General features: G+C 37.4%; 2 protein-coding genes across 2 annotated transcripts in view; one reads left to right on the plus strand and one right to left on the minus strand.

Moving 5' to 3' along the window:
* LOC125739392 (formin-2-like) overlaps positions 1-19,668 on the plus strand; it is a 35,488-nt gene extending 15,820 nt beyond the window's left edge. Inside the window, exons 8-18 of the mRNA XM_049009448.1 lie at positions 1,295-1,356; positions 3,965-4,056; positions 5,066-5,195; positions 5,383-5,529; positions 6,703-6,762; positions 7,437-7,557; positions 10,757-10,849; positions 15,952-16,003; positions 16,331-16,480; positions 18,895-18,976; positions 19,382-19,668. Of these exons, the coding sequence (XP_048865405.1) occupies positions 1,295-1,356; positions 3,965-4,056; positions 5,066-5,195; positions 5,383-5,529; positions 6,703-6,762; positions 7,437-7,557; positions 10,757-10,849; positions 15,952-16,003; positions 16,331-16,480; positions 18,895-18,976; positions 19,382-19,408 (1,016 nt within the window). The 3' untranslated portion in view covers positions 19,409-19,668. The remainder of the gene's footprint in view (positions 1-1,294; positions 1,357-3,964; positions 4,057-5,065; positions 5,196-5,382; positions 5,530-6,702; positions 6,763-7,436; positions 7,558-10,756; positions 10,850-15,951; positions 16,004-16,330; positions 16,481-18,894; positions 18,977-19,381) is intronic.
* Positions 19,666-25,577, minus strand: LOC125739393 (gremlin-2-like). The gene is made up of 2 exons (XM_049009449.1): positions 25,400-25,577; positions 19,666-21,479 (listed from the first exon to the last, which is right to left on the minus strand). The coding sequence occupies exon 2, from the start codon at positions 21,475-21,477 to the stop codon at positions 20,977-20,979; it is 501 nt and encodes a 166-aa protein (XP_048865406.1). The 5' UTR covers positions 21,478-21,479; positions 25,400-25,577; the 3' UTR covers positions 19,666-20,976.
* Between the last annotated feature and the right edge of the window lie 288 nt (positions 25,578-25,865).

Consider the following 25,865-nt stretch of genomic DNA (forward strand, 5'->3'; position numbering starts at 1 on the left):
ATGCTTTTCTGTTCTCCAAGAATTCACCAGTATTCACCAGTTATCAGTAGTTTGTCAGTGTTAATGGGGATTACTACATGTGCTGATATTCTACAAATCTCAATTAACTATTACTGGTAGCTCTGATATTGTGTTTATACAACTCTGAATCTAAAGGGCTGGGTGTAAATTGTTAGGGTAAACATTCCTTCGTGCTAATTTGCATGAAGACAACATGTCTGCTTGCTTTTTATGACTTTATAATATAAACATTTTGTTTCTGGCACACGTTTCTCTGCAGTCCTACAATGTTTCGCTATCATTTCAGTCTTCTTTGCCAGTTATTGGGAATTAAACAGCAGATCTCTTCACATGCATATAGCCCATGGCACTATTTTCTCTATGTACTTGTGAGTGTGTAAGTTACGTTATTGATAAAACCTCAAGTCTTTTGTGTTCCACATAGTCTAGGCTAAAATCAATTATATGCATCTATATACTGCGAAAGGAATTACACTTATTTTCTTTTTTCTTATTTTTTGGTTTGCTGAGCTCTTTATAAATGGAATGCCCTCTTTTTTGTATCTGTGATGTTTTGTGGAAAAATTCTTTTAATATTTAATATGCCACCCTGGGCTAGTCTCTGCTTTGTGCATGCAGCTGCAGGGACATTAATTCCCCATGGGGAATAATAAACCAATTGTTATTCAATTTAATAAAATGGGGGTGTTGTGAGCCCAGCCTCAGCAGAACAGTCACAGGTCCTTGGGTCCTTGAAGCTGCCCCCTTGCTTTGACCCCCAAGCTTGCTCTCACTTGTATGGAAAACAATAACCAGACAATGAGAATTTCCCCCCAGGGATAAACAAAGTATCAATATTCTATTCTATAGGGTCCAGACCCCTATGACCCTGAATAGGACAAATGGATTATAGAAAATGGGAAGATAAAATGTTTTATAGGGACAATAAGCAATATTTAAAAAGTAATAATGTATCATTTTCAAGCCAAAATTTTAAAAGAATCTGAATCTCAGAGATCTAATATCTATTCAGATCCTTTGATGCTTATACCACAGAACAAAGCACCTGCATTAAACGTCATCTTCATGGTTTGTCTTTTTGTCTTCAGTTTTGTAGATGTTCCTCATTCTTCTATAACTACTAGTCCAAGTAAATTCAGATTTAGTTTTTATAACCATGATATATCATACGTATCATTCAAAAGTAGAATGAATATACATTTATCTCGTATTTCTTACTGGTATGTCCTCTCACAAGGATTTTTGCTCACAAACTATATTATCCTTCCAACAGCTGTCCTGAATCTGGACAACGCTGTGGTAGACCTGGAAACTCTGCAAGCCCTCTATGAAAATGTGAGTCCTGAAATAGTATCTGCATTCTAGCACATTGCATATTTGAGATTTCATTTGATCTACATTTTATGTGAACAGTCTCCATCACATTACTTGATGTTGATTTTGAAAATATGGCATCCATCTTCAATACTACTAATCCAGTATAAAGTCATGCTGATTTTTAATCTGCATCTTTTCTAATGTGGAAATGGTATTCATTAAAAACTTGTGAAATTTCATTGCAGTCATGAAAGTGTCATTTTTATCATCATTATTTCAAGACATTTAGGACCAGAGTAACAGAAAAGCAATATAAATCCGGTACTTGAATCAGGTTTTTTGTCACAGTCTTTCTCATTTTTACGTCAGTGAACAAAAAAGACATGATAGTAATTACTAACAATCCCTGTGTAATGGAAGACTTATGTTTCATTTTTGAACAACGAGGTTTTCTCTCAGTGCGATTCTTGGTTTATTACTGAAACATGTCAAAGATGATAATTAATGAGTTCATTTGTACAAAAGAAAATATTTTGGTGCCCTGAATCAACAACACAAAAAGTTCAGACCTTGAAAAGCTGAAACTGTGAAATCTGCCAGTATTTTTTTAATTCCTTTTTAAAAATTTTCTCATTTTTTCTTCTTCTATTATTATTATTATTATTATTATTATTACAGTTGGATTCACTCAGGAAAGCATTGCTTCATATTCTTTGGGCTATTTGTGTGAACCCCTAGGTGACCAATTACCTCTGAACCAGATCATCGATTTTTGGAACTAATTTATTACCTGTTTGTACTTCACCCGTCCAGCTATCCGTCATTTTTCAAACTGGGACCCTTATCCCAAGAAGCACAGAATACAACAGAATGCTAATCCACTGCACTGCACAAATATGCCAGTTTACAGACATATTCTGCAGTTCATTGAACTATGGGAGGAAACTGGAATTCCCAGTAAACCCACAGAAATTATAAGAAAGGGGAAGGAATCGAATCCTCAACCCTAAGGGCACATCAGTACTTGATGAGTCACCCTCGCAGCCCCGTGACACTCTCCAAGATAAGTGGTTGGAAAATGGATCAATGGATGGATATTATTACAGGTTCAAAAAAATGTATCTATAAATACATATATATGAAATATATTATGTATATGATTTATATCATGCATTCATACTAACGATAACATATAGACTTTCATATAACAATAACATATTAAAATATGTATGCTAATGTTATTGTTATATGAAAGTCTATATGTTAATATTATTTTGAATCACATATACTGTATGGAGGTTAGACGATTTGAATCCTGCCTCTGCTCTGTGTATGTGTGTGTGTGTGTGTGTGTGTGTGTGTGTGTGTGTGTGTGTGTGTGTGTGTGATCCAGGTATACATCTCGTTGTGAGGACAAAATCAATGTATTTAAAAAGTTGCTATTTTGACATTTGGGGACCGTTTTTTCGGTCCCCACAAGGGGGAAACCCCATGACAACTCAAGGAAAACATGCAAAATCCACACACACAGAGGAAAGGCAGAGACTGGAACCCTGGAACCAATAGTGTAAGGCAGCAGTGCTAAACTGCTGTGCCTCTGTAATGAGCATAAGAAATTTACAAATGAGAGGAGGCCATTCGTCCCATCAAGCTCGTTTGGGGAGAACTTAACTAATAGCTACTAATAGCAACAACTAAAAGAGTTGCTGAAATCTTATCTAGCTCTGATGTAAAGGAACCCAGGGTTTTAGCTTGCGCTACACTAACAGGAAGACTATTCCATACTCTAACTACACGCTGTGTAAAGAAGTGCTTCCTCAAATTCGTTTTAAAATGTTCTCCCGCTAATTTCCACTTATGGCCACGAGTTCTAGCATTTAAACTAATATTGAAGTAGCCATTTGGCTGAACAGCATCCAGACCTGTTAGAATCTTAAACACCTGGATCCCCCCCTTAGTCTCCTTTGCTCAAGGCTAAACAGATTCAGCTCAGCTAACCTCTCCTCATAAGACAGATGCGTATACTGTAACTTTGAATACATTAATCTGTTATATTATCACCACACAATGTGACTAGTTTTGCTCACTAATTCCTCCAAGAGGAAAACGCTGAATGAAAAAGGTTAAAATATAGTTTAAGAAGTCAAAAATTTGTGAATCCCACTTGAGACAAAACGCTTGTTTAGTTTATATGCATATCTGCCTTCATGTATGTTTTTTTGCATGCATTTTCCCTTTCATTGCACTTTTTCCATTTAAGGATGGATTCTCTATTTTGCTAAAGGTCCTTTGAGCATTATTCTCAGCCCTGACATTCTCTGTAATTAAAGGGGTCCTAAAACCACATTTTCACTTGTATTATAACACATTACATGGAGGAAATGTTTAAGGCAGTGCGGTTATGTCCTCAGCTTTTTGGTATTGGTTTTCCTTAAGGCAAAGTTACAGAAGTGTTTTGTACTGGCTTATTGTGCAAACAGAATTTAGGTTCTATTCTTGAAAATATCCATTTTGAAAATAGGGCTGTTTCTGATTTCAACAAGAACCTTATTCTTCAATGGTTTTATTTAGATGTTGACCCACAAATTTATTTGTCTCACTCGTTTGATTCTGATTGACATTTCAGAAAGCCCAAAAAGAAGAAATAGATACAATTGAAAAACACATTATATCAACAAGTGGAGTAGAGAATGCGAAGCCTCTCGACAAACCTGAACAGTAAGAATGTCCTATTTGTTTTTATTTTTCCTCTGTAAAATACGGGAAGCTAATGTAACATGGTGTTAAATTACCCATCTTCTATAACTGCTTATGCAGTAGAGTACAGCTACAGTAGGTCTGCACTGTATCATGAGAAACTCAAGGCCCAAAGCAGGGATGCCCTGGATGAGATGCCACTGCTTCACTGATTCATGCACTATGGGTAATTTGGAGGAACTAATTCAGCAGCAAACACTTGGACTCCGGAAGAAACAAACAATGTATATATCACAATAATGACCAAAAACCTTGGGATAATTTTGTTTTAAACTTATGTAATGCTAGTAATATTGTAATAATGATTCATATACATAACTTGTACATCTAAAGGGGCCCTGATGACTTCCACAGGCAATGTAGGGCACATACACTACAGTATATAGGCAATTCAGGGATGTCAGCAGCCTAACTGCATGCCCTTATACACATACAATGGAGGAGGGATTCAAACCCCCAGCCCTGGAGATATGTGGAAACATCTTGCACCACAGCACCACCAATATCCAACATACACTCCAGCCAAAACATGGGAGAGTAATATTTTTCAGAAAAATGTATGAAATTGAGATATATATTCATTTGGGTATGTGTGTGTATGTCCCACAATGTAATAAAAACCTCTCTTTTTTTTCGTTGTGGGGACCATTTTTCAGGTCCCCGCAAAGATCTGTGAATGCTATAAAATCGAAAATGTTTTGTTTAGTTATGGTTAAGGTTAGGGTTGGGCCGGGGTCAAGGTAATCGTGTTGGGATGAGTTTTTTCATAATTTGTTTAGATGATGTTAGTGATATGACAAGAAAAGTATTATCACAGAACCGTCTCGGCTATTTATGAATTTGCTTTGGAAAAAAAATTGTGCATAATTTTAAGTTGAAGTTAGACAAAATACATAAAAATGCATATGTAATATTTGGTCAACTTTTATGTGAATAATGATGTTCAAATGCTTCTTTTCCATTTTTCTAGATTCTTGTTCCATCTTTCACAAATTCCCAACTTCTCTGAAAGGGTATTTTGCATTCTCCTTCAGTCAACGTTTTCAGAATGTATATCCTCTGTGCTTCGGAAGCTTGAAGTTCTACAGAGAGCTTGTATAGTAAGTTTGCAACATAGAAATGTGAATAATGACCTCATACTGTAGATGTCACCAACTGAACAGATGTCATGGTGGGGACGGGTATGGAGATTTGGGGCAAGGCCTTTTTATGTACTCATAATTCTAATTTATCATATGCAGATGTACGTGCAGAACTTGCTGTCCTTTTAAACTGACCCTTTCATAGACTCTCAAGAGCAACGTGGCTATACGCCAAATTTTAGGCTTGGTGTTGGCATTCGGCAACTTCATGAATGGTGGGAATAGGACAAGAGGACAAGCAGATGGCTTTGCCTTGGACATTCTTCCAAAGCTGAAAGACGTGAAGAGCAGCGTAAGTGTGTGACTTCATTTCCCCAATGGAAGGATCAGTGCTCCTACTGTAAGTAATGCTGTGTTCCATTTACCTCGGAGGTCAGAAGTCTGAGCTGGGAATGACATCGCACCTTAAGTTAACCACATTCCAGTACAAGAATTCGGAAAGCCATTTAACAACACCAGGGACCTGTTTCTAAATGTGGGTCTCTTGCTTAGCCGGATAACTAAGGTATTTAAGATTTAAGGTACCTCAGTTTAAATGGCTTTCATCTTTGATGACTTACGTTTAGCCCAGACTACCTTAAATCCGACAAGTTGTCTGGCTAATAAGAAATCCTACTTTCTGAAACAGGCCCCAGTTCTAGCCAGGTTAACTGTTAGCCATTGTTAGCAATACTAGTTCATGATAATGCATTACTCAGTATTTGATGCATACAAACACTGTAGCAACACGTCTACAGATAGCGGTTGGACAGCATTATGTGTACGACTGATTTAAAGAGACATAAATAAGACGTAAGCACTAATAAACAGTATAAAACTACAGTTTTCACTTCTGTCGATAAAGAGCGCAGCCATCTTGAATTTTGAGGTTGTGGTTGCAGAGGTTCCTCCAACTTTCCAAGTCAGAATTTCAAATTAGGGGGCATTCCAGTTGAAATTTCTGACTATGAACTCGGAAATTACAGCTTCCGAGTTCAAATGGAATGCAGCATGATATCAAATTCATGGACATCCATATTATGGCTCAGCGATTTGCTGAGTTTATGGAACCAAACATGACTTTATTTCCAGCACAGGATTATTTTTCATAATTCTCACAATACTGACAAAGAAGTGAACTGATGATGACACTAAATTGGTCATTTACAATTACAATGTTCCACATTGCACTGATTCTGATAAGGGAGACATGAATCTATGTAAGAAGTTGACGGTAATGAACATATGACAAATGCCTATTGTTTTCCATAACTTCCTGCCAATTTAACTGGTCATGCTGCTACAGTACTGTTGAAATTCGCCTTTCTCAATCAGTAATAAGCTTCATTTATTTCAAAAGATAAAAAAGTCACATTTAATTATTAGTTCATTTGATAAATATACACCATCTGCATACGATGAATGTAGTTATAAATATATGTAAATCAGATACATACTAACAGCTTGTTTTATTTTTCTCTTTCAGGACAACTCACAGAGTCTTCTGTGTTACATTGTTGCCTATTATTTGAGACATTTTGATGAGGTGTGTCTTATTCTTTTTTTCCTGGCAAGAGAGAACACAAATATATCGTTTCACTTATTACATTTATTTCACTATGTACCCATTTGGAAACGTTACTGGTGTTTTATGTTTGTTAAGGCCTGTAGTCAGTTTTGTGTTTGGCTTCAGATGCAAAGGCCACCTCTTGTAAACAAGTTGATAACCCAGATAATATGATGTCAGAGGAGCCTGCTGCCAAAATCAAACCAAGTGAAAAAGCCGTCAGCAGAAGATTTGAGTTCACCTTCACCTTCAGAACTTGTTATATTGCAGAAAGGTCATTTCTATGGTTATTTTAGTATATCCATTTTAGTATCCATACGATAAGATTTATATATTCTTTTATAAAAATGTATTGTAATACTATTGTACAATAGTCCTATACAAGGACTATTGTAATAAAGGTAATTTCTTGGAAAATATCATATTTCTAGATTTGACAGTGAGTGTATTAATCATCAGGTCATCAAAATAAGTCATTGCCAGAAAGTATTTGCCAGAAAATAACATTCCGTCCCAGTCCTCAAATTTCATATTTCTTACCCTTCCTTAAGTTTTTTGGATCAAGAGGTATTTGATTCTGTTAGCACATTTAATATTTGTGGATATTATTTTGGTAACTATGCCCTCTTGTGTATCGTACCCTTGGATTTCAGGACATAGGACGGGAGACCTCCCCTTCCCCTCTCCCAGAACCACAGGACCTTTTCTGTGCCTCACAGATGAAGTTTGAAGACTTTCAAACAGACCTGCGAAAGTTAAGGAAAGATCTCAATGGTGACTAAATCTCCTACTACTGTAAATCCTTTACCAAGTCTGGGTTTTGAGAGACATTCTATTGCCTTCTAAGAGATGCTCAGTCCTTATAGGATATACAGTATCTGGACTCTTATGGTGCTGTGGTGATCATCAAAGATTTATCAGTTACCTTCACTCTAAGAAAGTTAAGTACTTTTCCTCACATGAAAATCAGGCAGATCTACTGCTTTGTCAAACTACGCCTGACAAATCAGAAAGGAGGAATACTGTACCTTTCCGTTTTTGCTCAGTTAAGTCCATCTGCTAAATGTTACATAATCTGTAACAGTGTTTTCAAAGAAGGGAAAGACCCCAGGGTAGTAGAAATGAGTTTGAAAATCAGTAACAATACCACCATAAAATGACAATCCACACGTAATATGCACACATTTGTAAGCCGATGAAAAGCAACACCATTTAAAATGTACAAATATGCTCTTTTTCAGATTACGATCAAGTGAAAAATATTTCTATAAGCGAATACCTTTAAATTGAATTATAACACTTGTGCAATTACTTGATATACTGAATAATCTGTTTTAATTTATGAAACGTTTTTATATTTGTCCATATTTTGCATAAATTGCATTTCACATTATTCAGCTACATCAGTGATGTATCATATTTCCAATGCAGAGGTGCAAAAAAAAAAAAATAATAATATATATATATATATATATATATATATATATATATATATATATATATATATGAAATACTGCACAAAGAAAATTGTTTAAATTTATTTATCTTGGCAGTAAGTGTAATTTACTCAGGAAAGAGGGTGTACTTGTGACTGATTTCTTAATATGCACGGGTGTTTTAAATAATGACTGCAAATATTGGGGGGGTTTTGAATCGTAGAGCTTACACATTTTGACAGACACAAAATCATAGATTTACACTAATATAACTTAAACATAAGGCTAAGGCCTAAGGCTACATATATTGTGGTGGGCAAGTAGGCTCAGATGATGGAGTCACAGGTTAAAAACCCAGATGGAGGTTAAGGTCAGTCAAGCAGGGATATATAGATTATCCCAGTCTGGGCTGCAAGGATATGTTTATAGTTAACAAAACCAAATCTGATTCACAATAGCAGTTTTGTTATTCGATCCATTTTGCACCCTGCCAGAAAAGCGATAACCTTAAATATCGTACACTGTTTGCCCTTATTCAAAATATCAGTTTAATATGGGATGGCATATATATATATATATATATATATATATATATATATATATATATATATATATATATATATATATATATATATATATATATATTACAGTGCAAATAAAAAGTATACACCCCCCTGTTAAAATGCCAGGATTTTGCGATATATACAGTAGGAGACCACGACAAATCATTTCAAAACTTTTCCCACCTTTAATGTGACCTATACGCTGTACAATTCAATTGAAAAACAAATTTGTTGAGGAAAAAAAATATAAAAAATAAAAATGTACAATTAGCTGGTTGCATAAATGTTCACACCCTTAAAGTAATACCTTGTTGAAGCACCTTTTGATTTCATTACAGCATTCAGACTTCTTGGGTAAGAGTATTACAGTATGCCACATCACGACTTGGCAGTATTTGCCCACTCTTCCTTGCACTATTCGTTGCCTTGCACTCATAGCTTCTGAGATAGGCTCCGGGCCGCGCAACCCTGCACTGGACAAGCAGACATAGAAGATGGATAGATGGATGTTTTTAATCTTTCCAAATGGCTTCACTGTTGCACTAAAAACACAAGATAGTAATCCATGTTGCACAAAGCAGTTTAGGAATAATAGCTAGATTCATTTATTTTACTTTAGTTATGTACAGTATCTACCAATCATATCAGCCTGTCCACACTATGCAAGATGACGGCCAATCATAGTGATCCGCTGCACTCTCAACCATACAGGAAGTTACACTGGGTCAAGGAACATAAATTATTTGAAGTAAATTTGATGGGTGTCCTTCCCATATCCTGTTTCACTTTACAAAGAGCTGCAGGTACCGTTTGAAGTCAGAATTTGATATAGTTCCAAGGGACTATGCACGGTGAGGACATTCCCTTGTCATAACAAGCTGTCTCTCATTCGGTGTTGAATTATTTCACTGAGGCTCCTAAGCAGTTTTGTTAGTGAGTGTTTCTTCTTTTCATACTTTCTGGCGGTTGCTTGTTGGTGTTGTTAATAGAAGAGTCTGCCTTAGAAAGTGCTCACAGGGATGGATGTTTGCCAAGACACATTACTCTTTGGAAAGCTCAAAATGGGAAACTACTTTGGATTCTTCTTGAAAAAACAGTATAACTTTTTAATTTTCATATACGTATGTAAATGAACACTGCGACTTGTAAACTATGCTGGCGTGCCAGGGAATACTCCATCCATCCATCCATTTTCTGTGACCACTTGTCCTGTTCAGGGTCGCAGGGGGTCCGGAGCCTATCCCAGAGGCTACAAACGCAAGGCAGGGAACAACCAGGACGGGGAACCAACCCACCCATCACAGTATTGAATTGTCATGCTGTTCGGTGACACAGATTAAATGTAACCCTCCTCATTTTTACTGCTGGTAGGCGGGTTAAATCAGCTCTAAAGTCTCAATTCACAGCCTCAAAACACACATGAAAGCGTCATTCCCCTAACTTGAAACTCCAACAGTATCCCTAATGTGAGCCCATCCTGTTAAACCAGAACATTGAACAGGATCAGTAACAAAATCAGAAAACCACTGAATGCAATGATGGTGAAGTTATTTATATTTATTAGGCAGCAAACAATTGAAGGAATGTTGGGCTAACAGACCAGCACCCTTGGAGCAGTTAACAGGGTTATGCTACCAGCTATGAGATCCAGACCCAAAAACGTCCAGCCACTGGCACTGACCCAACCGCCTGCGGTACATCGATATAAGATGTTTGGTTTCCATGACCATTTCAACTGCTCAGATATTTGGATACCTAGTCATAAACCTAAAGTGTAATTTTGTACATACACTACGACTATTATCCAGTCATACAATCAAAATATTCATTTGTGTCACTCAAGGGTAATCATCTCGGTTATTGATGAGTCACTGTTTATGCACTTTAGAAGAATGTATTGTACTCATGAGATTTGTGCTCTTTGTTAATATGTATTTGGCTGCAAATGAAAGCAAACCTTCGTCTTCACTGCAGCCTGTACATCAGAGGTGGAGAAGGTTTGTCATGAATCCTCCGTGGACCATCTGCAGCCTTTCAAGGACAAAATGGAAAATTTCCTCAGTCAGGGTGAGCAACCTGAAACATGCGAGTGACCAATCATCTGAAGCAGCCTCAGGGGGAGCATACAGCCATGACACTATGTAACAATATAAACCTCCTGGAATGACAATAAGCTTTGTTCATTGTAGAGTATGTAACAATTATCTGTCAAGTCGTTAAACAACCACAACCGTAGATCCTCTTTTCTAAAATTGAGCCTATTTGATTGTTGGCTAAATATTGTTATTTAAGTAATATTGGAAGTGCCTGGTGCAATTTAGGGTGCGTCCAAATCCACTTTTGCTAGTTTAATGTCAGGAAGACGGTTGCTACATTAGGTGCGTGGTTCAAAAGGGTTATACCTAGGGTGACCACTGGTGTGACTCTAAAAAGGAAGAGTCCTGTGTCTAAAAAGGAGGACTGAGGGTCAAAAAGGAGGGTGGGGGGGGGCGTAATTGCGACATGGTCATTTTCGACATCCATAGCATGTGTGTGCGGGTGGGTAGGGGGAAGGAGACAACTGGACAGCGGGTCAGAAGGAGAACAGCAGTCCGGGCAGAGGGCTTGAAGACTGTCCATAACTGCCTATACCGGTGCAGATTCCAGGGGCTCTTCGTACTTTACCTTTTTTCTTTATTTATATATATATCCAAACTCAAAAAATGTATGCAAAAAAACTAGACACATAACGTACTGTTCCACCTCATTTGTACATCTAGTTTTTAGCGGATTCAAGGCATTTGTAGTTCAATTTTAATATCTTCCAAGAGAGTATACACAAGTGGCGAATGCTTAAAATGCCTGACAATTTTTCGCTCACTGGCAAAAGCATCATTTACACCTCACTGCAATAGCAGCCCTAATGTATCACGAGCTGTATGGGAAACAGCCCAAGCTTGCGGCTCCCGAATCACCCATCGCTTTTTTCATATCACTCTCATAGTCTTGCACTATTGGGTGTGCTTTGTTTAGTGAGATTTTTCCACTAAACTCTACTTCTACCTCTAAAAACTAAAAACTAAAGACTGCAAATCGCTGTGCTGCTAGTTGCTGTTAAATGCTTAAAATACTTCCAGATTGTCACCCTCTAAACTGATTTTCTTACGGTCCCCCTACTGCAAAGGGTATGCGCATGACGTCACAGCAGACAGAAGTCACTGCGCTCACACCCACTGAGTGGCAAAGAAACCCAGCATTAGCGTTCAGTTTAAAACGCATCTAAAATGGATAGTTGAGTTAAGTGAACTGATCTAAAATTCATAGAGTTGTTTTGCGACTGATTGTACAAATCGATTCAATGAGAAATAGGAACTGTATATACACACATATATCAGTATGTATGTAAATGTGTGCATATGTATTATTTCATAGTACCTGATATAGTACCTGGGTAAATCTTGAATCTTATAATAATTCACTACGACATTTGTGCCTCCTTGCTGTATCTGTAATGTTGGAACCATGGACTATAAATGCAGACCCTCTATCTTGGGTCATGTTCAATTTGTCAGGCGGTAATAACCCAGAACCGTACTTTCCTTATCCACAGTAGACATCCCAGAACCTACTGCTGGCTGTGACCCATTTCTGACGGTTACAGATAGATCCATGTTCCAGACATTTTCATTGCACCACTGTAAACATTAAATAAACATTTCATGATAATAGACAACGGTATGTAGCTGTTTATCCTGCAAGCCTCAAAAGTTGGGATATTAATTATAAATGGAATGAGCAAAAATTATAAATATTTAATAAACCGATATACCGTTCGGCCTATTTGTTTGTAGGTTTTTATTTTTTGCATTCTCTGACATATTCAACAAGTTGACTTAAAAGGAACTTCTGTGTTTAACTCACCCATCATACAATAGTTAATCCGAAGTGCTTTATGTTCAAATAGCAGTATAATATGTAGCACATGTACCTCAGCTGTGTTAAAGCGCTAGTTTAAAGGATGTCTTGACAAGACATCTTTGACAACAGCAGTGAGTTGTAGGCTATGCTTTGATCCATGTGATAGGGCATTCTCTGCAGATGGCTTTCCCTGTGTAATGGGACATGTCACTCTCGGGGGCTAAAGTCAGTATATGTCTTTCTGAACTAAAAATAATGTGATGTTTTTGTTTGTCTGATTTGTAAGCCTGGAGAAAAATTCTGTCCTACAGTGTCAACTGTTGTTGCTTATAGCTTGACCATCAAATCAACCACAGAATGTTGGACTCAGAGAAGAAGCGGTGTTGTGTCTTAGTCAATTACCTCCGCTCTTCTTCACAGCCTGTGATGGAATTCACAAACTGTTTGTAGATCTCAGAGATAATGGTTTTTGTTACAATTTATGATCTTTTTTAGAACCTCAAGCATACCAGTCTCTCTCTCTCTCTTTCTGTGTGTGTGTGTGTGTGTGTGTGTGATGGGCGTGGATATAGTGGTTTTATAACATTCATTGACCTCAGTATTATAAAAACATTGCTGTTTCTGTGTTTCTACAGTTGTTTGGATTTACTGTATGCTACCAAAATTAATACACATTGAAATATTCATTTATGCCCAAATCACAATTCATTACATCAGCCACTGATTTTTATTTCTCCTGAGTTGAATGATCAAGAAGCAATAGGCACCACATGTAAAAAGATCAATGGAAAGAGTTAGTGCTGGCAATGCTGGATAAAAGTGCCCGTCGTATTGGACATGTCAGGGCACTCAGACGAGGCTCTGGCTTCAATTACACACGATATTCCCCAAGAGGAAGGCTGAATATCAGAGCCAGGAGGTCTCCGCATATGTGGGCAGTAATCTGGGACCATTGGCTTGGCTTATTATGACTGGGAATCAGTCAACTTGCTGTCCATTGCATAAAAACTCAGGGAACCCATCTATAGAAGTTTTACCTTTGTATCAGTAGTCTATTATCTACATTTTAGGAATAATTATAAAAGTTGAGGAAGGGATAATCGTCAAGCACTGCTTGAATCAGCATTTCAGAAGTTAGAAGGTTTTACACAGTAGGAAATGGTAGCGTGGGAATTACTTGGTGCATGTTTGTATTTGGCTAGTAGTCTGCTAGAAGGATGACGTACTTCTTTTGATGCAAGTTGTCAATCCTCCATCTGGAGATCATAAACAGGGAAGTAGATTAATATGAGGTGGAGTAGGCATTCTATGAGGTGCCTTACGCTGGACATGAAGTTCTGTGGCTCTTGAAACCTGGAGCTACACGTTTTTATTTATTTGTTTTCCTTTTTCACATGCGTCAGCGTTGTCTAAAAATTTCTTCCCCAAATTTTCATGAGCTACATGACTGAAACGTTATAAAAATGTTACTTACTGTAGTCGCATGAAAAAAAAAAACACAATCAACACACTCAAAAAAATATTTGGACAGTAAAAATGACCTGAAATTAGTGCTAGTTTGGTATTTGCAATGGCGCGAAGGTGGCAGAGTGGTAACACAGTATTGTGGCTTTGATTTCCACCTCCGGTCTGTGTGTGGTATTTTGTTTTCCCTTCCCTTTGTTGTCCCTTTTCTGTAATAAATAAATGTGGTTTGGAATATACTGTTGTGTTTTTCTCCCACATTGTTTGACTTTCCTCTGGGTACTATGATTTCTTTCCATGGCCTACAGGCATGTAGCCGGGCTAATTGGTGTCGCAAAAATAACTATATTGTATCTTTATGTGTCCCGTGATGGATCCCATCCAGCATGTACCCCAGCCTTGTGCCTTGTGTCGCCTAGGATAAGCAGCAGGACTCTGCAAGGAAGCTCGCATAGTTTGGTTATTATATTGCAGGTGCTTGTATATTTTGTCGTTTAATATTTTTTTTCTTATGAGAATCAAAAATACACTAAAAGGGGTTTTCTTTATAAATTGCCCATTGTGCTGTCTCTGTTGTTGCCCATTGTGCTGTCTCTGTTATTGCCCATTGTGCTGTCTCTGCTGTTGCCCACTGTGCTGTCTCTGTTATTGCCCATTGTGCTGTCTCTATTGTTGCCCATTGTGCTGTCTCTGTTGTTGCCCACTGTGCTGTCTCTGTTATTGCCCATTGTGCTGTCTCTGTTGTTGCCCATTGTGCTGTCTCTGTTATTGCCCATTGTGCTGTCTCTATTGTTGCCCATTGTGCTGTCTCTGTTTTTGCCCACTGTGCTGTCTCTGCTGTTGCCCACTGTGCTGTCTCTGTTGTTGCCCACTGTGCTGTCTCTGTTGTTGCCCACTGTGCTGTCTCTGTTATTGCCCATTGTGCTGTCTGTTTTTGCCCACTGTGCTGTCTCTGTTGTTGCCCATTGTGCTGTCTCTGTTATTGCCCATTGTGCTGTCTCTGTTGTTGCCCATTGTGCTGTCTCTGTTATTGCCCATTGTGCTGTCTCTGCTGTTGCCCACTGTGCTGTCTCTGTTGTTGCCCATTGTGCTGTCTCTGTTATTGCCCATTGTGCTGTCTCTGTTGTTGCCCATTGTGCTGTCTCTGTTATTGCCCATTGTGCTGTCTCTGCTGTTGCCCACTGTGCTGTCTCTGTTATTGCCCATTGTGCTGTCTCTATTGTTGCCCATTGTGCTGTCTCTGTTGTTGCCCACTGTGCTGTCTCTGTTATTGCCCATTGTGCTGTCTCTGTTGTTGCCCATTGTGCTGTCTCTGTTATTGCCCATTGTGCTGTCTCTATTGTTGCCCATTGTGCTGTCTCTGTTTTTGCCCACTGTGCTGTCTCTGCTGTTGCCCACTGTGCTGTCTCTGTTGTTGCCCATTGTTCTGTCTCTGTTATTGCCCATTGTGCTGTCTCTGTTATTGCCCACTGTGCTGTCTCTGTTGTTGCCCATTGTGCTGCTGCACCACATGAAGGGACAACTTTTGTGTGCTGAAAGCTATTTAAAAAAACTTATACAAGAAGTTTGTATCTTTGGAAAATGTATAAATACTCTTTTCTTTCCAAATTTTCTGCTGCCATTTCAAATTACTTTTCTCACATCTCAGATGTCGTGGACATAACTGCTAGTAGTGATGGTAGATATAGATGAATATTAAATGCCTTGATTTTATATTGCACATTTCTTGCTTTGCATTTCGCTGTGATGTGTCTGTCAAAATTAGTTAAACATTTGAAGCTACATTTTTTTTCGTTTGTTTGTTGCAGCAAAAGTTGAGCTGGAGGCTCAGGAAATGAAGCTGCATGAAACTCAGAAAATGTAAGACAGTTTCTATTTAATTTATTAGCAAGTACAGCTAGTAATGTTTACTTCACTTGGGAATCAAACCATAAAATAATAATAATTTTAAAAGTCTTTTTATAAGGACAACAATGTTGTTAAATTTCCCTCTTATGAATTCCAGTAAAGTTTCACAGCCTCAAACTGTCATATTGTCTTGAAATCATAAATTTAGAGCTTAAGAATAAACTAAACATTAATTACAGTAACATTACACATACGACTGCTTTAAAACATTTCATACTTATAGACATTAATGATACTCTTGTGCAATTTTATTAATGACATTTTTATATATATTTTCAGCTTCTTCGAGTTAACCGCTTTCTTCTCTGTCAAACCTAAGATGGGAGAGAAAGAGGTTTCACCCAACACATTTTTCTCAATATGGCATGAATTTTCTACCGATTTCAAAGACTTGTGGAAAAAAGAGAACAAGGTCATTTTACAAGAAAGGTAAAGACATCTTTAGAAAAAAATCCTTGCATGAAACTAGCTCAGATTTATGCCTGTCAAGGCATCTGAAAATCGATAATGGTTATGCTATCAGAGCCTGTTGGGATGCATTTGTAATTTTTTATGCAATTAAATTATCACAACACCACTTTATATGCTGTTTATTCAGAGAATATTACATAAGACAGTTACATTTCAAATGGTTTCCCAAATTTTGAGACAAAAATTTGTGAAAGTGATTAATTGTCATTGGTGACTCACCGCAGCACGCAGCGCACAACAATGAAATGTGTCGTCTGCATTTAACCCACGCGTGACATATTGACCCCACAAAATAATTATTCTGACATAATAAGGGGACATTTTTGTTTATTTTGTTCATTTTAATCCAGCATTATGAGAACGAGTCAATTTGCAACAATTCTGTTTGTAGCTGCGTTTCGCTGCATTAGTCAGAATACTGGTTTAAAGTATCCTGGTGTTCTCCAGCATTTCTTTGCGATAAAACAACTTCTTAAGAGAATAGTATGACTGATCTGCTCACCTTGCTTGCTTTCCACTGTTGAAACATCGTCTCCTTCCTGGCAAGATATCTAGAAACTATCTGTGGAAAAAAAAAATCACTGAGGTCAGAGTTGTTAAACTAAGCGGATTGCCTTCAGTGAACGAGACAGAAGCTCTTTGTTTTGACAGCTAAATGTGGAAGATGTAACATTCCTGAAAGTCTATTTCAGCTCCTTAGACATTCAGCGCAGTGATGAAAGTATTAGGTTTAACACAGCGGTGCACTTATCTCTTGTACTGCCCCCAAAGAGAATACCACCATAAAGACCAAACAGGATGCTCAGGTCATAGGCCACGGTTCCGCTACTCATGCATTTCATATGTGCAAAAAAATCCATCCATCAATCCATCCATCTATCCATATTCAACTGGTGAGAGTCACAGTGAAATTTAAATATGATCGCGTGTATATATATATATATATACATATGTGAAACATAGATTGCACAAAAGATTAAATGAGCAATTGTATTTCATTAGCGGAGAAGAAGGGAAATCAAGACCATATCTTTTAGTTTAGGTGAAACTGAAAAATACCACAAACAGGATGTCTTAAGTGGGAGAAATAAGGATGTGTTGCACGAACAGTATATCTTACCAATATTTCCAATATTGATTGTCAATATCTTCAATAGATGTATTTCATCTGTGCATTCAGCAATAGGAATCCTATGTCATTTAATGAAATACTTTGATGTAAATGTATTTTTGTAGATGCATGTATTCTTGTTTACTGTTTGGCAGTGGTCTAAACAATATGGCTATAATATGTGGGGGAAAGCAACACAATAAAGTACTACACCCCACACACAGAAAATAAGGTTTTCATTTGTTACAGTATATTTATTATTTATATGCTTATCAAAGACATTTGTGCAGAATTTTTACAAGAAATCAGGAAATTGCTTTATGTTTACACTGCTTGGCTTATTTGGGTAGCAACTGTAATTATCTAGGACAGACCAATAATGACCCAATTGCACATATACTCACAGAAATGTTTGTATTATATAAATGTTTGTCTTTGCATGGAATTGTTGAGCAAATTCTACCGATGGCTTTCCAAGCTCAACACTTGAATTTCATATATGCAAAATATCGTTAAGAATTTTTGCTCTTACATCATAGAAATAGAGTGTTTTATATTATTTTCAGTATCTGTGTAAATTGTAATTTTGGCTTTATCTCTTACACAAAAAAAATGTAGAAAGGAAAATGAAAGCTGGAAATGGCAGTTAATGTCCCAGTGTGGTTTGGAATATACTGTTGAGCAAGTGGGGGATCCGGAATGCCAGTGAGCCTGGAACCATTCACACTATTTAGAACTTGGAATAAAAATAGGCTAGAGAATAGGCTTCTGGTTTTATGTATTTAATAGCATGTTCACCAATACACACATCAGGACAGATTTTCATTTTTAAGACACAAAGCACCTTAGACGATCTAAATTGCACTTACACCTCTGTTAACTTTATTTATATCTTATTATATCATATCTTATTAGTGTGTGAACACTGGAATCTTTTACAAAATGCATTAGTCGATATCGATATCGACAACATTTTCCGATAGAAAGCCCTCTTGTACTGATTCATTTGACTTTTCAGCTTGTGTCCTGTAGTATATATTATTTCACTTACTATATTTATATTTTCCTAATGTGTGATTTGATCATCAGTATTTAATCTCAAGTGAAGACTTGTCAGAGGAGCATAATCCCATGGTATTATATACACATACATACATACATACATACATATTATGTCACTGTTAAACCTTTATCTTCATAAGGTCAGAAACTCCTCAATAAAGAAAAACAGACTAAAAATATAAAGTACTGATCTTTTCAGATTGAAAGCAGCAGAGGAATGCTTCAAGCAAGCCAGAGAAAAAGCTTCTTACAGTGTCAAACCCAAGCATGGATCTGGAATCGTAAGTGGCATAATCATTCCTTTACCTCTTTCTTATGTGTTACTCAGAGCTGGGTAATTCAGGTCCAGAGAGTAAAAGTCCAGACCGGGATTTTCTTTCAACCAACCAGATGGTCATAAAGAGTCACACTCACGGAATATTCAACTGCTTGGTTGAAACAAAATCCCAGTCTGGACTTTTACTTTCTGGACCTGAATTACCCAGCTCTGGTGTTACTGATGTAATTGCTTGAAAACCAAAACACATTATCAATCATGGTATAATTTTAAAACAAAGATGTAAAAAAAATGTATATGATTCACACTCAATTCACAAGTACAGCATACAGATATACAACATTAACGATAACTGAGCTTTGAGCAACTTCAGCAAAGACAACAAATGCTTCTTTTCTGTCTTTCACAGAAAGCAAAACTGAACATGATGATCTGAGTGCCGATAACTGTGGTTGGTGCCTTGTGTCCACTGGATATGCTGCTTATTGGTGAAACAGTGCAACATCTGAACACAACTGATAAAATTCAGTTAGAAATTTGACTACACAGTGAATTACATAACACACATAAGCCATTTTATTCAGAACAAAACCAACTGCCTGCTTTGAACTCTTTCTTTTTTCTTTAATTTATACTTATGTCTTTCCTCAATACTAGTTCATATATATATATATATATATATATATATATATATATATATATATATATATATATATATATATATATATATATATATATATATACAATTACTGTCATACTAATTTCATTCACAGTGCAATTAAAAAAATGCTGGACTTAAGTTAAATGAAGTTAAATCACAACAAATTTGACTGTAATTAATCCACAGTTAAATAATTTATCCGATGTATACTGTCCAAAGGTAAATTATAAAAGGTAAGGATGCATAACGATCAGTTCTACGGAAAGAGAAAAGAATTATGTTTTTATTTTGTGATATGTTTTAATTTCAAAGAAAGAGTTATAGCTTTTCATAGAGCTCCGAATAAAATGTAACTGAGGTGTTATTACAGTAAGTCATATGAAAAGTAAACTAGTAACCGGAAGGACCTGTTTGCTTGGTGATACAGTGCTTTTATGTTTAAGAAAATGATTACTTTGTTTAGTTTGATTTCAGTAGCTATATTTAGAGGCCTTAAGATTTTTTTTGTTTATATTTTAATGCAATGCACAATTATGTAGCGCTTCTCACCAAGTTTTTGTTTTTGAGAAAATGTAGTTTGCGCAACTGTAAATAAAATATGTATTAGACTACAGTTAACATCAATCTTGCATGTTTCGTTCTGTACTGAATATTATTTGCTTAAAACAAAACTGATCTGTGTTTTTCACAAATTAGTATTAACTGGCATTTACGGTTACTTAATAGTATTCTTTTATATTTCTCACATTGTACTGTATTAGTCCTACATGGCTGAGTGTTTTGATTAATAGTTTATATACTGTGTGTTATACACTTGCCTTCACCAAATGTTCTTGAGTATATTCGGTTAAATTGCCGTCTTAGCATTTCAGTTTTAGTACCATTTTGGATATTTTACTTCACCTTACGTCTGGATGTAATTAACAGACAAATATAATGATTCAAAGTACCAGTAATCCGTAGTCATCACAGAAGATGCACATTTCTGTAGCATAAAGCACATCCAATACTCCCTGGTCAGATGATTCAATGATTATTGCACTTGTATAATAATATAGCTTTGAAAACATATATGTTTCATACTTTTATCGTCTTACATTTACGTGCCCAAGACAGGAGACTTTCAAGAAGCTACCTAAAAATCCCACTTGCGCCTGTTCATCTCTCCAGCAGCGATCCTTAACTGTAGTCTCTGGGTGTTTTTCATCTTCAAAAAGGGAGGTTGACTTTTTATATAGCAGGTAAATACAGAATAAGTTTTTGATCTTCTTTACCAAGACTCATAAGACATCTCCTTTGAGAAGAAATATTACTTGTACTGGTTTGGTTGTGCAGCAAAGATCTCACGGCCTGTGGATTTTTGGGACGTCGGTTGAAATGCAGCGACATTGTTTGACCCGATGTATCTTGAGGTGGCGGAAGGGGGGCTGCAGGCCGGGGCATTCAAGCTCCACCATGAGGGTGGCAAACTTGTGTGGTCGGCAAAATGCGCATGACTGGAAGGCCTCCTGGCCCTTCCGGATGTGCTGTGGGATGTAGAAGGAGTTGCACTGGCCGTAGCAGAAGCGGTTCATAACCGTAAAAGTCCGGCAGCCTTCTTCGGCCACCGTTTGCCGCAGCGGCCGAGTCTTGCACCAGTCGCTCCGTAGGTACTTCCGCTCTGTCACCACCAGAGCCTCCTGGCTGGAGGCCAGCACCTCCGGCTTGTGTGGCTGACCCTCCAACACATTTCCGCTACCTTTGTATGGTGAGGGAATGGCACTTTGTGGTCGATTCTTTCTGGAATCCACTGGTATACAGAGGACTCCTGCCAGCAGGACGGATACTGCAAGTTTCCAGTACATTCCTCAGAAAAAGAAGATGCAAATCATAATTAGCAGTTTGAAAATGCAGCCTACGGCTTTAGAATTCATATTTGATTCTAGAAAAATAAATATAACATTCCTTGAACATATTTGGTCTCGGTATAATATCATTCAAAAGATACTCAAGAGCTGGCAAAGCTTTTGTAGCTTTCAGAAGCTGAGCCCTCAAATATCATTCTAATCGTGATTATCCTACATTCACCTACAGTTACTTGACAGAAAAAGAATTATAATGGTCAAAGAAGCAGTACATTTCCCAGTTTCTCACAGTGCTGTTAAAAACAATATTGATCATGTATTTCAGCACCTTGGCCAAGTACTGGCCACAACACGACACCAGAAGAGCATTTGGAATGGTCAGTTGACCTTCTCAAAGATTAGGCCTGCTACAGATAACTTCATGTGCATTTTCAGAACTGCTGCTGTCAGAGGACATACTTTTGAGAAACTCATCAGTGGGTGAATAGCAATAGTTGATATATTTGGTGACCTTATGTGTTCTGATTTGTACATCAAAGTACATTTTCTCTTTGAAATAAAAACCATGGGAGAATACCTTTAGTTAAAAAAAGCTTTTTTATTTTTTAAATGAGTTTTTTTAAAGAAGTATTGTCAACTATATTTTTGTGATTTGTTTTCATTCATTTGGAGTGAAGAAACCGACCTACACTTTTTTCTAGGACTCAAAAATAAATACAAACTGAAACTGGAACTGAGATAATTGATTCAATACAGATTAAGTACAATTTGTCATGATCAAAGGTGGGTCATTCAGGTTGAGCGAGTCAAGACCAAGGTTTGTATCAACCAACCAGTTGAGTATAAAGAGTCCCAATCAGAGTATTTACTGTAACTGGTTGGCTGAAAAAACAATCTTCGTCTGGACTTTTACTCTCTGGACCTTAACTACCCACGGCTGCTCATGATTGGTGCTGATGCTTTTAATTCTCTGAGAATGCAACCCGTGGTGTCACATTTAAAGATGTTAAATATGAAATGAAGGTTTTTCATCATGATAGCAGGTGTTACATTCTAAATACTGCATTATAGACAGATCATGCATGTCCAGAGTATGTTGGGTGATGCACCACCCATACTCCATTTTCACCCATTTATTAAGAATATGCTCCTATGCAGAGCACAAATTTAAGGTCCCGCCCCCAGCAAAAAATACGCCATGCAAATGTGCACAGTGATTGATAGATTCATTGATATGATACAGTATGTGACGGTTGTAAAGATGACAGAGTATCTCCACGCTGCTGTGGATAATAATTTAAACCAGTGTTTCTTGGCCCAGACAACCAGACAGTCCACATGTTTTGCTCCCTCCCAGCACATACTTGTTCCATGTGTTCTGTCTTCTTCATTGTTTGGTTCAGGTGCGCTGGGAGCTGAGAGGAAGCAAAAAAATAGGAACTGTGGCAGGATCCCAGTGGACTGGGTTGAGAAACACTCATCTACTGTTCTGCTCCTTGAGTATGTACCCTCAAACTCCAAATAAATGGGATTATAGTGTAGTTTGACATGTATTAGGAGACCCTACAGCTCCACATTTCAAAATGAAAGTTTGTGGCAGTTAATCAAATCTCATTTTACACAGGGATAATGTATGTAAAAACTCTACAATGGAAAACAATCTATCTTACTTTCAACCTTAAGATTAGGGCTTCAATAAACACTGGTTTTATGTCACTGCAATAGCAGGGATTCGATAGTTTGAGATAGTATTCAAACACTAGGAGGCTGTTAGGCCAGGTTTTGGTTCTGCAGGTTAAAACCTATATGCTTGCTGGTTTGAATCCCATGACCATGAGTAACCATATCGCTGTGGGGTCCTTGAGCAAGGATTTTAACTCCAAGAAGTGCTCCAAAGGCACTAGATAAATGACTGACCTCACACTCTGGGCTCTGGCTGTGTGTCTCTTAGGACAGCAACATATGCAAATAAAGAACTCTTACATAACTGTACTATTACAAATAAATATCTTGTGTTCCCTGAACAAAAGTAGCATGAAATATGATCCCCCTCGCAATTTAATTTTTGAATCATTTTGTATGTTAACCCAGAGTAGAGGAATTAAATATTTTTTTTGGTGAAATGCTTTATCTTTCTTGCCTTATTAGAATTTTAGTAAGCAAGCAGATTCAACAAATACATAAACACAAACTTATAAAATACATCTATTCATCTTCCATAAACCAATCCTGTTAGGTTCCAGACCCCCTCTGACACTTATCACAGGTAGAATATGGAAGAAGGTTGGGGTACACCCTGGAGGAGATGCCAGTCCATAACAGGACAAAGGCCACACTCTATGGGCAATTTAAAGATACTTAATTCTGTACTTGGCTGTTTTAGTACTGCAGGCGGAAATTTATGCAACACAGAGAGGACTTGCAAACTTCACACAAAACCCTAGTCTTGAGAGACCCCAATTAGTGCTACACATAACATTGGACTACAGGGGGAAACTGGGGTACCCAGAGGAAGCCCATGCAAGACAGAGAGAACATGTAGTCTGGACACAAACACAGACAGTGCAGAGGTAAGATTACAGCCTGGGAATCGGCGGCTAACAGCGCTGCCCACTGAGCCACTAAATCACCTGCATTGAATCGGGCAACTACCCAGATGCATTGCCCGCCACCCTATAGAAATCACAAACATCAGATTTTTAAACCCTTCACTGTTTTTTAGCATAGCTGTGAGTCAAAAATCAAGCTCAGAAAACAGTATGTATTGAAAAACGTTTTACTTCAAAAATCAACTTAACTAAGATTTAAAAACATGTTAAAACTAACTGAGCTATCGAGTTGAATTTCAATTTAATTATAATAGCTTAAATAAACAATTATACATATCCTTAATTTTTTTATGAAATTGCTTGCATTTTATGGTTTTAAGGATAAGTCACAGTGGCAAAATTTTCAATTTCCAAACAGATCATCATGTATACTAAGCTATACTTTATTTCTGGAACAAATGTAAATTATTTATCGGCTAAGTATTATCTTCTATCCTAGTGACGTCACTTATCTATAAGTCAAGCTACATATTTTAAAATTGATATAAATTTAATTATGAATGCTTGACTGGTAAAGGTTAAGATGGACAATGACCAAGCAATAACATTTTTAGTTGAGATGAATTGAGAGGAATTTCTAATTAAAGCCATATTTCAGGGCCATTGCATCTATTGATATACTATCATACCAGAGAACTTTTTCTGTGTTATTAAAAAGGGTCATCCCAAGCGTAACATGACAAGTGATCTCAGTTTCACACTCAGCGGCAAAGCAACTGGATTGAATTTAACCAGGTATGAGTGTGCAGGACTTTTAGGAATATAAGCTCATTGAAAAATAACTTTACATTCTTTGTAATGCAAAGATTGACACCACAAAGCAAAGGACTTTAAAAAATCCAGAGTTTGAGAGACTCTTGATGCTGAACTCAGAATAATGCCAGCGCTATAAACTCCAGTACATTACAGCAAAAACAGTCTACAGATTCTTTTTTGCTGAAGTAGCTGACCATAGTAGGTAGTGCAATTAGGTGACAACCAACCATTAATCAGGTTAGAACCGCATTGAATCCCCATTGACCCTAACTAGACCTATTATTTTTCAGTTCCATCCGTATTAAGTTTCAGCTTAAACGTTATATTGATAAACAGAATAGTGTTTCATCATTCCACAACGCTACTAATACTGTATATTAGACCACAAGAATAAGTGAAATTCAACGATTTTTTTGAAAGATATCTATATTGCGCAAAAAATGTATATTTGTACGTAAACTTTAAAGGTTTGCTTCCATAAAAAAAGTGTTTTAATATGGCATTAAACTTTTCTTATACAATGACCATGAAAGAAGCAGACTAAGTAAATAGCTTACCTATCGTTTACAGAGGGCAATCACTGGAGAATGTGGTGGGCTATTCAGCCTGGTGGCTATCAGGTGCAGCTGTCCAGAGTTCGGGCTCCTGGAGCCAAAGCGGCAGTAAGACCCATCTGAGCAGTAAGGACAGCAGCCGAGTGGCGTCTGTCTGCCTCTCTGGTGCTGTTCAATCCTCACGTCCAGCCCCACTCCGTCACCAGTGTGTGAATATTATCGCTGCCAGCGCGTTCCCATTGGCTCCGGACACTAAACACTCACTCTCTCCCCGTCACTCTCTGTCTGGTCATATGCGTGGGTGTGTCTGTTTCACAGCCCCCAGCTTTCCTCCCACCCTACATCATTGTTACTCAGCTGGTCCTTTGAACACACTGAAGTGAGTTTTTTTTTCCCTACGGCCTCCCCGCCTAACCTCCTCCATAAGCCCTCACACATAAATACACACACGCATACCCCTACACCACCT

The sequence above is a fragment of the Brienomyrus brachyistius genome, chromosome 3, assembly GCF_023856365.1.
Source record: "Brienomyrus brachyistius isolate T26 chromosome 3, BBRACH_0.4, whole genome shotgun sequence".
In the NCBI taxonomy this organism is placed as follows: domain Eukaryota; kingdom Metazoa; phylum Chordata; class Actinopteri; order Osteoglossiformes; family Mormyridae; genus Brienomyrus; species Brienomyrus brachyistius.